Source organism: Arachis ipaensis, chromosome B4, assembly GCF_059453495.1.
Source record: "Arachis ipaensis isolate K30076 ecotype BB chromosome B4, ASM5945349v1, whole genome shotgun sequence".
Classification (NCBI taxonomy): Eukaryota; Viridiplantae; Streptophyta; class Magnoliopsida; order Fabales; family Fabaceae; genus Arachis; species Arachis ipaensis.
In genome coordinates this window covers 4945052-4958461 of record NC_142439.1, presented here as the reverse complement: position 1 = coordinate 4958461, position 13410 = coordinate 4945052, and the positions used below count along the sequence as shown (strand labels likewise).

Sequence of the window (13410 nt, the reverse complement as noted above, 5' to 3'; positions counted from 1 at the left end):
ATCCGATAGCCTTGCGAATTGGATCTATATCCGCAATTTTAAGATCAGATTCAGATAAATATCGCGGATATGCAGATCAGATCCAATTCATAAACGCCCCTATTTCTGGACTTTTTTTTCAATACATTACTAAACAAAGATTGTGAAATTTATGTGGTTATATTGGCAATTTTTTTTAATATAAAAAAAATTTTGGTGTAACATTTAGTTATTAGATTTTAAGAAATTTTTTAAAATTTTAGGAGTGAGACAATTACACTTCAACGTATTGCCAATCCGCGAAAAAATATACAATACGTGGAACGTATTGTTAATACGTACCTGTATTTTAAAAAAATTTTAAAATTTAAATATTTAATAACGGAATGTTACACCAAAATTTTATCAATATCTAAAAAATAAACGGCTGATGTTTACTCTATTTTTCTTTATATAGCCATGTTAAAATTTATATAAATTTAATTAGCTTAAAAATCATTTTATAATATCAATAACTCAATAAGTAATCATATTTAAAAATTTAAAGTGGATAAATATATACACACATTTATTTACTTACTTATATTATTAACTCTTAAACAATATGATAAGTCACAATTTTTATATCGTTTTACTATATATTTATTGTTTTTCTATTCATCTTCTTTTAAACTTCCAAAGACATCCTTAACTTCCAAGTAGTATTCTTTGCAAAGTGGTCAAGTGGGTAAGGAAAAAGAAAATTAGAAAAGCCACCCCATTAGCCAGTTTATGTTGAAAATTATCAGCCACACAATATAAATTGTACTTAAATAAACAATATGATATCGATGGTATGATTATTAAAATTCAACTATACTAGGTATATATTAAAATTAGTCACTAATATAAATTATATATATTAAAATATAAAATATATATTAAAAATAAGTTAAATTATATATGTATTTATATATAAATATATAGTGATTAATTTTAGTATGTATATAATATTTTTTATTAAAATTTAATTATTTTATACAATTAATTATGCATGCTTTATTATTACTATATTATCATTATTAGACTTGTCCTAAAAGGGATAATATTATTAGTGGTTGCACTCTTTAATGTGTACTTTGTAGCATCTACATACCATGTATTATGGAATAAGGATGACTCCATTTTCTAGTGTTCTTCAAAGCTTTCTATCTTCGCATATGTATTATAATAAGCCATGTCAATGGATTATTCATCACCTTGGGCCAAGACTTCAATGGGTTTAATTTGACCTTGAAGGGCTATTAGTATTACTGTATTACTATAATGTACATAATAATAATAATAATAATAATAATAATAATAATAATAATAATAATAATAATAATAATAATAATAATAATAATAATAATAATAATAATGTACAAAAATCAAATGATAATCTGTTAAATTCAAATGCTTTCTATTGGAAGTCACCAACATATAGTATAGATATCATATATTGAGTGTTAGCATAAGTGAATATTTTATATTCTTCAGAGGTAGAGATTTCTTGGAACATACTGCTGCTACAAATTAAAAAACTTTACATACATTATGTATATTAATATCAATACTAGTAACCCATATGAAAGTCTTTTTTTTTTGTTGGACGAAACTTACATAAAAGGATTAATTTTAGCATATGGTGATATGATATGCTTTGTACAGGCCAAGAATTAGAGTGTTTTTTCCTCCTTTTTTTTTTTTCATGGAATTAGAGTGTTAGAGTCCAAAAAGCCACCATTGCCATAAAATTCTATTAAATGAACTCAGAAAGTCTATTTTGAAGAATACTAGCCACACAAATTAGAAATATTGAATTATTCTGTTGGTCTTGATAGTTTTACCAAATTTTTAATTAGGTCATTATACTTTTTTTTTTCTTTTTACCTAAATTTCTACACTGTTTTTAATTTTTTAATTAGGCAATTTTCATATAAAAAATATTGAGATTAATAGAATATTTCTGTCAAAATACATGCAATAAAAAATTTAATTAGATTTTTAAGTATGAATATTTTCAATTTGCGAAAAAATATTCAGTTAACTTTAATATTTTTTACATTAAAAAAAATTTAATTATAAAATTAAAAACAGTATAAAGATCCAATTGAAAGAAAAAAAGTATAAAAATTTAATTATAAATTTAATAAAACGATAGATACCAACAAAATAACTAACCCAATTAGAAACTATACTGTATAAAAATCTGTTATGCTCTTTGCACATAATCATAAAACAAGTTTAATTCCCCTCTCTATCTCTCTATCAAGGATGTGGATGGCTCCATTGTCTCCTCTGTTCTTCAAAGCTTGCTACCTTAGCTGATTGGTTCAGATCACCAAGCCTCTTTACATACAAAGAATGATAAGCTTTTTCATCCACATGGCTTAGAATCCTCACCAATTTTCCATGTTTCTCATCCACCACTGTTATGCCATCAATGGATTCATCACCTTGGGCCAAAACTCTAATGGGCTTCATCTCAAAGTTTGCATCAATACTTGAAGGCCCATTAGCCAACACAACTGCACCTAGAATTTCTCCTAGGAATGTGTCCTGCATGCCACATTACAAAGCTTTCTAGTATATTTTCAGGGAGTTAAACCTCATTTTGGTCCCTGAAATTGGCATGTTGTACTAATTTGATTCATGACTTTTCAATTGTTATAATTTGATCATCGAGATTAAAAAAAAGTGTACTAATATAGTCCTTCGTGTATATTCCGTCGCTAGAATTCAACACTGTTAGTGGCGTAGCTCAAGTCTTGTCACGCTAGACATATTAAAACGACGCGGTATGCATTTTGGCACTAAAGAAAGCACTAAATGACGTCGTTTGAGGGTTTGAACAATACTAAAACGTTATATCCCTCCCTTTTGATATTGTTCAAAACCTGAAATGACATCATTTAGTGCTCTTTTAGCGTCAAAATGTATACAACGTCGTTTTAATATGTCTAACATGGTAAGACTTGAGCTATCTCACTAACGGCGTTGAAGAAGGACTATATTGGTGCACTTTTTTAAATCTGGAGGACCAAAGTGTGGCAATTGGGAAATCAGGAATCAAATCAGTGCAACTCGCCAATTTCAAGAACCAAAATAGGGCTTAACTCTATTTTGCAGGTTAAAAATGAGCATAGTAATAAGCATGAGAATGTACCATATGTTGATATCTGTGGTGGATTTGCTTCAAATAGTGTAGCCTTGAAAGGAGGCGCTTGGAAAACACAGCTTCAGGTGTTTTCTGTTTGCAATGCAAGCTAGACAAAATAGTTGAGAATGAAGTTGCACTTTGTTGAACACTTAGTGGAATGAGTGTGATATTAACTTGTGATTCAAACACTGTCTTGGCTGCTAAAGGATCCAGAAACATATTGAATTCTGCATACTCGTTTGAAGGGATGGAAAACACATTTCCTTTGTCACTACCATTCTTGCTCATGTGTCCCCCCATTACATAAACCTCCTGAATAAACCTTTTGGAATCAATGCTAATCATGTCATCATATTAGCCCATTATGGTAAAATAAACATGCTCTATAGTACACACTTTTTTTGACACCGGTCTTTTTTTTAATGATTCAAAAATATTTATTTAATTTATTTTTAGTGTGTATTTTATATTTTAATAATCGATTTTTTTATATGTTAATAACTATTGTATTTTTATACGAATTTAAAAAATCTTTGGTGTATAAATAATATTATTGGGTAAATCACCAAAATATACTCGAATAATTTTGTCGTGGACAATAATGCACTTAAATTTTGGTATCGATAAAAATATCCTCAAATAATTTAAAAATGTGATAAAAATGTCCAAAATTAAATATGTATTCTCAAAAAAATAATTTAGAAATTGAATTTTGATACAATTTTTTACAAGTATAATTAGAAAAATGAGATATTTTTATTCTTAAAATTTGATAATTTTTCGCTAAATATATGTTTTTTGTGTGATTTTTTGTGTATATTTTTAAATAATTATCTAAATATTTCTATAAAATTCTGGATCAAATGCATAAGCGATTTGTCACATACTAAAATCGTTTACCGCTAATAAAAAAATCATTTTTGGATATTTTTATCACGTTAATAAATTATTTGAGGATATTTTTATCAATATCAAAATTCGAATGTACTTTTATTAACGACAAAATCACTCGAGTGCGTTTTTTTGTAGTTTATGCTAATATTATTAAAGTAAATTCTATGGTGTCTTTTATTATGATGTCTAAATTACTTAACTTAAATTTATAAGTAAAAAATAAAATATATAAAAAAAATAAAATATTTAAAATTTATTAAATATTATCTATTTATCTTATTTAATAAGTTAGACACAATATCATAGATTCATAGACACCATAACATTCACCTATTATTAAACGTAGAATATAACAAGTTACCTGAATTCTAGAGCTTATGTTACTGATTGACACAAGCTTTGCCAAATTAGTGAGGGGTCCATTGGTCAACACTGTAATCTTGGAATGTGGATTAGTTTTTTGCAATATTGAATCCCAAATTTCCATAGCCAATGGTTGTCTAAGTTCAGGGTGATCTGTATCCCTTGGAGCCCCAAACTCTACCGAGTTTTCTGCCGTATACCTGCCACACACACTCGGTCAACTCAAAGTCAAAGGTATCCATGGTCAACAGCAATAACAAAAAATAGAAAGGCACCTTCTTGGGCTTCGAGGAAGATGGCGGGCCAAGCCATAGAGAGTATCAGAGTCCAAGAATCCACCATATCCATTGGGAATGGCCTTGGCATAGTTACATGATCCAACAGCTGAGAATGTTGGATCTGATTGGTTCATAGCAAACATATCTCCAAGCCCAACTGGGATATCATCACGGCCCATCATATGCAGTATGTCATACACCACATCTATTGTTGCACCATTAGCCCACCCTGTTGGGCTCACTATTATTCCCTGAACCAAACCCACAATCAAAACTTCAAAATAAAGTGAGAAAGTAATGTTTTTAATTACCTTTAAATTTATAATTTTAGAAAGCTTTCAAGTATACTGATACATCAGTATTTCAGAAAATTTTAATTGTTAATGTTAATTATATATTTTTTATAATTAAGATCAACAGTTAAAAATCATTGAAATATCAATGTACCGATACATTTAAAAATTTTTCTATAATTTTTATCATTTGTTAGTCTTATTATTTTAATCTAAGGATAATTAAAATACTACTTTATCATTTTACCAATTTTTCCATTCTAGAAGAGCTTAATCCAAAATAAAATATTGAAAAAAAGACAAATAGATCCCTAACTTTTTGCCCCGCGAACATTTTCGTCTCTAACCATTGAAAAATACTTTTAAGTCCCTGACCTTCACAAAACTTGGACGGATCAGTCCCTGACGGAGGCATTTAGACGGATCAATCCCTGACGGAGGCATTTGGACGGAGGGACTGATCCGTCTAAGTTTTGTGAAGGTCAGGGACTTAAAATATTTTTCAATGGTCTGGGACGAAAATGTTCGCGGGACAAAAAGTTAGGAACCTATTTGTCCTTTTCTCTAAAATGTTACAACACCTTAAGGTTGATGAGTTGAACAGGAACTTTAAGGAGGTAAAATAGGGCAAGAAAATCTCCAGGACTCATGTCCATGTCAAACACAACAGGCTTCCCTAGTCTTATATTTGCAAAATCTGGCATGTAAGTTACTTCTCTGTAGTATGGAAATTGTGTGCTGAAATTGAACCTCCCTGCATTTTCTCCTTGCTTTAGAACCTATAATTCAGATACTAGTATCATTTCAAACACTCAAATTATACAAAATAATAATATAACATGTACAAGATAGTGAACTTACATTCAAGAAGCTTATGAAAAATTCTCTGTCAAGTAAACTATTAACATCTCGGTTAGACTTAGCTTTTGTGGCCACAAGTACCCTCACTGAGTCTGTACCATTTTCCTCAGCTGTATAACCATCCTATACAACATTTTGCAATACAAAATTAATACATAAAACATTATACTATAAGTAAATTAAGTTAAATGATAAATGGAGTTACCTGACATTTCCCTTTACCATTCTTCAGAATGCAAAATGGATCTCTAAGTCCTGTTTGGACATGACCACTATGCAAATCACCTTTCTTTAGATTGAATTTAGGAACTTTGAGGCCATCAAATAATGGGTTTGATCCATCATATACTCCATAAGGTTTATTTGATGTAACTACAGTTATGTTCATATATTCCATCTCAGCAAATTCATTTTCTCCTTTAGAGTTACTCATCATGATTGAGGCTGCCACACCACATGTGAATGAATCCCACATGAAATAACTCTGCCAACAACAATGCTATGTTAACAAGTGCAAAACCAATCAATCAATCATGGGAATGAATGTACAAATTACCGTGTAGAATTGGTCGTCGAACCAAGTATCTCGAGCCATTTTCAAGGACTTGAAGCAGTATTGTGCCTCATAAGTTTCTTGACTCTTTTCAAATTCATCAAAGAATTCTCTAGTGATAGGGATTGTGTTTGTGGCATCAAGAGGAACAAGGGTCACAGGGATACCAGAATGAATCACCTATCATAATAACAATAATAATCAAACACTTTGATTTGTCTAAATTAACTTAGATAAGAGTTTAATTGCTTTGCAAGTAATAACCTGATATGCTGCAAAAGGGTCTCCAAAAATGTTGAACTCTGCATAAGGATTACTAGTATAGTCTGTGAACAAATTGCCATGGTCGCCGCACTGACGTGCCACGCAGGCAGAGGAGGCATTCTTGGGGCAGCAACCAGTTGGATTTCTTGACCTTACACCACCACCCATGATGTAAATATGGTCCACATTTTTCTTGAGGTGTGGATGAGTCATGAAAAGAATAGCCAAGTTGGTATGTGCTCCAATCACAATCAAAGTTATAGGACCTTGAGATATTTTGTCAATAAGCACTTGTTGACAAGTTGGTTGCCTTAAGGGAGTGTATTTCCTTCTGCCCTAATTTCATCATCATGAGTATACAGAATTAACAACATTTTTTAATATTTTATAGAGTAATTAAACATTGATTTTGATACCTGTGGAAGGAAAGCTTTCCGGATTCCATAATTTGCATCAATATCTAATCTCCCTCCTAGACCAATAGGAATTGCTTGCCTGTATCTGCACCCTCCTGTTGTTCTCATTCCCTGATCAATAATTGGAACATAGCCACCAACATTTGGAAGGATGGTACCATTTGGGAGAATTCCACCTTCACCTCCAATTCCAACTGCTACATCATCTCTGTTCATCATGTAAAGCAAATCATAAACCTGGTTCACAGCATGGCCGGCATTAGTCCAAGCATTTGCATTGATGGTCACTGCCTGCAGAGTAAAGAATGTCAACTTCACAAGATAAAGCAGAGAGCACTATATATGCAACTTTTGAAATATACCCTTTATTTTTAAAAACAAAAAGTTCCCTTTTTTCACTGTGAAATTAGCTGATTGATTCAGCAATACACAAAGCATATTCCAATCAAGAAGAAAAGAGAAAAGCATAATAACAAAATGACCTCTAAGTGAAACTGTGATCTGTTTAATTTCAAGAGGTAGAGAAGAGCAAAGAAATCATCAGTATCAACATCTGTGTCCAAGAGAATCCTCCTTGGCCCTGGACTTGCTTCAACAGTGTTCATAGAAGCTCCAAGTGTTCCTAACACAGCCATTGATAACATAGCAGCTACACAAAACCTCATTGGAAACAACATTTGATTTCTCTTACAATATATGTTCTAATAAGATAAAGAAAGAGAGTTAAGAAGGAAGAGGTTTGAACAACTTAATTGTACTATGTAATATCACCATCCAGAAAATACATAAATAGTTATTAATAGATAGATATCATAAAAGCATGCAACTTGAGAAGAAGAGGAAGAAGAAGAAGTAGAAATGAATGAAGACTAAATAAATAAGAGAAGGCTAATTAAGTAGTATACAAGAAGGCAATATAACTTGTTCAATGGCTTTTTTCTACCGCATATATATATAAAATCACTATATGGCGAGGGAGAGGGTGACTCATCATAAGAAATATTCTCATGAATAAATATATAAATAAAAAAGATTACATATACACACAAAAAAATATTTACCAAATTATTTATTATGTATTTTTGTATAAATATATATATTGTTTAACTTATTTTTAATTTATATTTATTGTATAGAAATGATTTTTTTTTTGTCTACACGTAACATAATTGAATATAGATATACTATAGTTAACCTTTTTAAGGTGGAAACTCAGGTGCAGTCGACTTTACGTGAAGTTGATACCTGAAAGTCGTTAGATGATTTGACTGATTTGACTAAATTTTCATCTAACGGTTCTCAGATATCAACTTCATGTGAAGTTGACTTCACCATATCTAAAATGGTCTTTGATAAATTTTAAGTTAGATATTTTGATTTTTAATAAATTTTTATTTTTTACAAGCATTGAGAATTACTCCTAGAAATTGGTTTTCCCATTTGTGTTTAATCAAACTTTTAATATTAAATAAATTTTTAATCAATTTTATTATAAGATAGTTAAATTTAAAAAAATCATCATAAGATAAATTAGTATTTTTAAAATAATAAAGAGACTAGTTTATTTGATAGAAGTAATGATAAAAAAAAAACTCTTAGAAAATAAAAAAAAATTAAAAAAAAAATAAAATGTCAATTAATTTTAAAAAAAAAATCAATTTGAGTGTTTATTGTAACTTTTTTTCATTTTTATCTTTTTGACTATCTTTTAAAATGTTCTTGGTCCTCATACTATAAGCTAAGTCCTTGTATAATTAAATAGAGTATTGAAGTGTTTGATTTAACTACTTTAATACATTTAAAAGTCTTATAAATATGAAAAGATGACTGAATGTTTATGGATTGGTACATAACAACACTTTTTTTTTTCAAGCATGCACTAAATATCTAAGACACATATATATCAGGTTTCTTAAAATAATTATCACAACATAATTCATTTTAGCTTTTACTTAAAATTGGAAGATGAATAGTTGTAATAAAACTTTTAAAAATGGTGAAAGAACGTTAAAGGGAAATTTTGAGGCTCAGGCATACCCACCAGCCGTCTTCCTAGTTCCTAGCCCCTCTTTTCTTTATTTTATCATAACTTATAATTATAATTATTTAATTATTAATTATGTTGTCACTTTCATTATATATAAAAAGGGGTAAAGTAAATTAGTTTTTGCCCCAAGCTCCCAACTAAAGTAACTAACTGTATTTCTTTAATTAAAAAAAAAATAAAAAAATCATGAGTTGTTTCCTAATAAAGTCTATTTTGTATCAATCCTTTTTACACATCTTTCATACGTTTTCTTATAGTATAAAAGGAATTGTTTTTATCTTTTCTAATTTTTTTATCAATCACTTTTAATATAAAAATATATATATATATAAAACAATGTATTAAAAAATGATTTTTATAGAGTAAAGTATCGTTTTTGTCCCCAACGTTTGGGGTAAGTCCTATTTGTATCCCTAACGTTTAAATCGTCCTATTTGTATCCCTAACGTTTATAAAAGTGATTCAATGTTATCCTACTATCAATTATACTAACAAATCAGATTATATTTTTCAATTATTCTCAGTTAGATGTATTCATTATCAAATAGGTCTCACTTGGATGTGTTCGATTTTAATATTATACCCACTATTTGTATTTAGATTCAATTATGTCCCTAGAAAAGTGAATTATGTAAATGTTGTAGGAATTAGTTTCAACTTTTGATGAGCTATTTTTCGGAGTGGATCATCGATTCTATCCCAGACATTTGTATTCTAACTTCAAGAAAAGATTTTTAAAACTCAAACTAAAGCGTTCATGATGTGTAATTGACGGCAGGATAACATTGAATCACTTTTACAAACGTTAAGGATACAAATAGGACGATTTAAACGTTAGGAACACAAATAGAATTTACCCCAAACGGTAGGGACAAAAACGATACTTTACTCATTTTTATATCATTACTCATTATTATAACCCCAAATAACTAAAATGGTATAGTATCAAATGCTAGTTAACTTATTTTTATATTTTTTTGTGGAGGTTAAACATATGGATTCCTTTCCCAATTTTCCAACACCCAAATAAATTAAGAGTTGGGTCTACATTTTGTCAAAAAAGTGAATGTATTTAAAGAGATGCAATGCAATAATGGGTGAGGTCATTGCTAGCTTAGAGCATTTTTAATTGAGTATTTTTGGAGGATTATTTTTTATATTTTTAAAAAATAAATTAATTTAAATTTAAAATTTATATTAAAATTAATTTATAAAATAAAATTAATATCACCTTAAAAATATAATATTATTTTAATATAGAACTAATAAAAATTTATTATTTGTATAATTATATTGATAAAATAATTAAAAATAATATAAAATTTAACTAAATTAAAACTAAGTATTGAAGAAGCAAAATTCACTTTTAATTTTAAATTAGTTTTCATGACATATAACCCCACAAATATTTATGTGTCATCTTATAAAATTTTGTTGAGTTTGAAAAATTAATCCAAGTGATAAACAAACATTATTATGCATTCACCAATTGTTTGTTTAATAAGTTTGGTTTGATGTATAGAAAAAATAATTAATACATGACACATGGAACAAATAAACAAGATGGACTAAGAAAATGAAACAAGAATGTATTGATCCAATACAAGCTCATTTGGTAATCACATTCAGAATCCATCACACTTCAACCAAGTCACCAACTTCTACACTCTAAGAAACTTGAACCCCAAGTTCAATTCACTTTAATCTCACTTGGCTTCCACCAAAAGTCAAATCCTCTCTCCTTTATCCTTTCACTTTGGTCACGTCATTCGCAAGAAAGAAAGAAAGTAAAAGAAAGTGCAGAAGCTATGATGGGTTGAGGAACAAAACATTTGTTTCCAAATCCGAGCAAGAAGAAAGGGCTACAACCAAGTAGCCAGTTTCATATGGTCAGAACACATCAAAAAGTATATTCCCTCATTTGTGTTACACCAAGGAACCAAGAAAAAATTCACAAAGTCTCAAGTACAAATCAAGCAACTATGGAGAAAGTGAAGTCAACTATGGTCAGAAGCTCGTCCACGGTCTAAATCAAAATTTGGAGTCAAAGCAAATTTTTACTGTCAAAATTGAAGAAGCTTGAAGAAAAAGGACGAGAGTAGGTATGCTACATGCAACAGATTCGGCCTTCTCTCTCGTCACTGATGAAGCCGCTGCGAATTCAGAAGAAGGAGAAGAAGACAGAATGGATCTTGAACTAGCTTCAACCTTGAAAGCTTCACTCTTCTAAGGATGAACGGCCAATGGTTGAAAGCAAGTGAGTAAGAACAAAGTACAGAGTTTGGTTCTCATAGCTTTCTAAACTTGTTGAGTTCTTCTCCTTCATGGTTCTCATTTAGTATTTTTTTTTCAGTTTTGTTTGTTTGAGTCTCATTGAAAAAGGCAAACATGGTGAGATTTGTAAGAAAAAGCCAATGAGAGGTAAAAGACAGTGAGTAAAACTTGGAGAAAAAGGCTTAAGATGTCTCAGTTTTTTTTTATACATCTTTCTGTTTTGTTTTATGATCTTGTGGGAATTCCTTTACAAATTGGGTTAGCACTTGACTGTTAAAAGCTAGATTAAAGTCTAGTCAAATTCAGATTGAGTTAGAATCTGAATTTATCCAAGATAGGATTGAGTAGATCGTAGGAAAAGATTGGTGTATGTATCTTATGAAAAAGATAGTGAAATTCCATCATAATTGTGATAGAGACTGGATGTAGGCTACATTGCACTGAGTAACTGAATCAGGATACATTTGGATGTCACTCTCTCTTCTCTACTCTTTTACTGTTTCTGTAATTCAAGAGACAAAATGAAAAGTATCTCCTAACTTGACAGGAGACAAAAATAAAATATCTCTTAAGTTCTTTTAATTAGAAGCGAAAGTTAAAACTAAGCAAAAAAAAAATCAAGATTCAACTCCCCTTTCTCTTCGTCACTGATAATCATCAAATTTAAAATAAAATTAAAACTAAAACTAACATTAAAAATATTCTTAGCATATTCTTAATTATTATCTCCCACGCTATATATAGAACTTTTGTTGCTGTCTACTTCCATTATAATACTAGACCTCTCATATATTTACTTTTTCTAATGAAATTATCTTTAAAGTAACAAGAATATATACATATTAATATAATAAGTACTTATTATATTTTGGAGAGCATTCATAGAATGGTTACCCAAAATAAAAAAGATCATCATTTTCATATTAAAAATTTAAAGTGGCTATGTTATGCCAATATAAGCATTGTCTAGCTTGAAGAATTCAAAAGAACAATAATAAAATTATGGATGTCCCCTTATCTAAATGTGAGAATCGCCTTTTTCTCTAAACTTTTGAAATGTGGGAAAATTGTTACTTGACGATATTCTAATCCCATTGACTGTTTTTCTATTTATTAATTAGGAATTAGTATTTAACAATATATTCTTTTTGGTGACTAATATTTAACAATATATGGTCATATTTACATGTTACGTATATAAAGCGAATAAAATATCATATTCCAAATCGGTAACAATAAGTACCCTATATATTGAGCATATACCACAAAAATTAAAGACCAAGGTATATATCCAAATTTGATTCTGTGGATGAAGGATACACATTTAGTTACTTTAATCACACTCTACATGCAGAAAAATGTGTTCATAGATGCATTAATTAGCAACATTATTATATATATATAATATAATATACCATATCATATTCGATCCTCCTAAATAAAGTTAAGAAATATATATATATGAGAAAATCAAGAGTACATCCATATCTATATATCGTTGTTCTCGTAGTACTTATCGATCACCTCCCACTTGGCACATGAATATGTATAGAGTATAATGTTTCGGTTCTAGTTCCCTTGGGTGTGCCAAAATGATGATGATGATTTCTCATTGGTCCTTTCTATGTGTCATTAATTTAAGAGTAGCCTTACACTTGTTTTAAAGCCCAACTTGTTTGGCAAGCTTTAAGGATCTCTGATCAACCAGTGAATTTGATGAGTTGGTTTTTATATAATAGCAAACAGTGCCCTTTTAGATTCTTTTTTGGTCTCTGGTGGATTTGGTGTTCGAGAAATAACGAGATCTTTCATCCTCACGAGCATTGGACCACAGACAAGGTGATTAGTATGACTTTGTCCTTAGAAAAGGAGCTCCGAAATATTTTTGAGTTGCAACGACTATCTATCCCCTCAACCATTAGTGGCTCTTGGATTCCCCCATCAGTGGGTACCTTTAAGATTAATTGTGATGCTAGCTATCCTGGCAGTGGTGCTCGAGTTAGTTTT

The 13410-nt window shown here is 29.8% G+C and overlaps 1 protein-coding gene across 5 annotated transcripts; it reads right to left on the bottom strand.

Annotated features, from left to right (window-relative positions):
• Window positions 1–2125: 2125 nt before the first annotated feature.
• Window positions 2126–8076, bottom strand: LOC107638534 (nucleoside hydrolase 3). 5 transcript variants are annotated; one of them, XR_015881144.1, is made up of 11 exons: window positions 7565–7986; window positions 7083–7373; window positions 6667–7002; window positions 6406–6582; window positions 6055–6333; window positions 5850–5972; window positions 5570–5767; window positions 4693–4946; window positions 4416–4617; window positions 3167–3482; window positions 2126–2559 (listed from the first exon to the last, which is right to left on the bottom strand). XR_015881144.1 is itself a non-coding variant. In XM_016341859.3 (11 exons), the coding sequence occupies exons 1-11, from the start codon at window positions 7757–7759 to the stop codon at window positions 2269–2271; spliced, it is 2652 nt and encodes an 883-aa protein (XP_016197345.1). In that variant the 5' UTR covers window positions 7760–8076; the 3' UTR covers window positions 2126–2268. The 5 variants fall into 5 exon arrangements, 4 of the variants coding, with proteins under 4 accessions (XP_016197345.1, XP_016197346.2, XP_020976192.1 ...); XM_016341859.3 differs by having other exon boundaries at window positions 3167–3472; window positions 7565–8076; XM_016341860.3 differs by having other exon boundaries at window positions 3167–3472; window positions 6667–6997.
• Between the last annotated feature and the right edge of the window lie 5334 nt (window positions 8077–13410).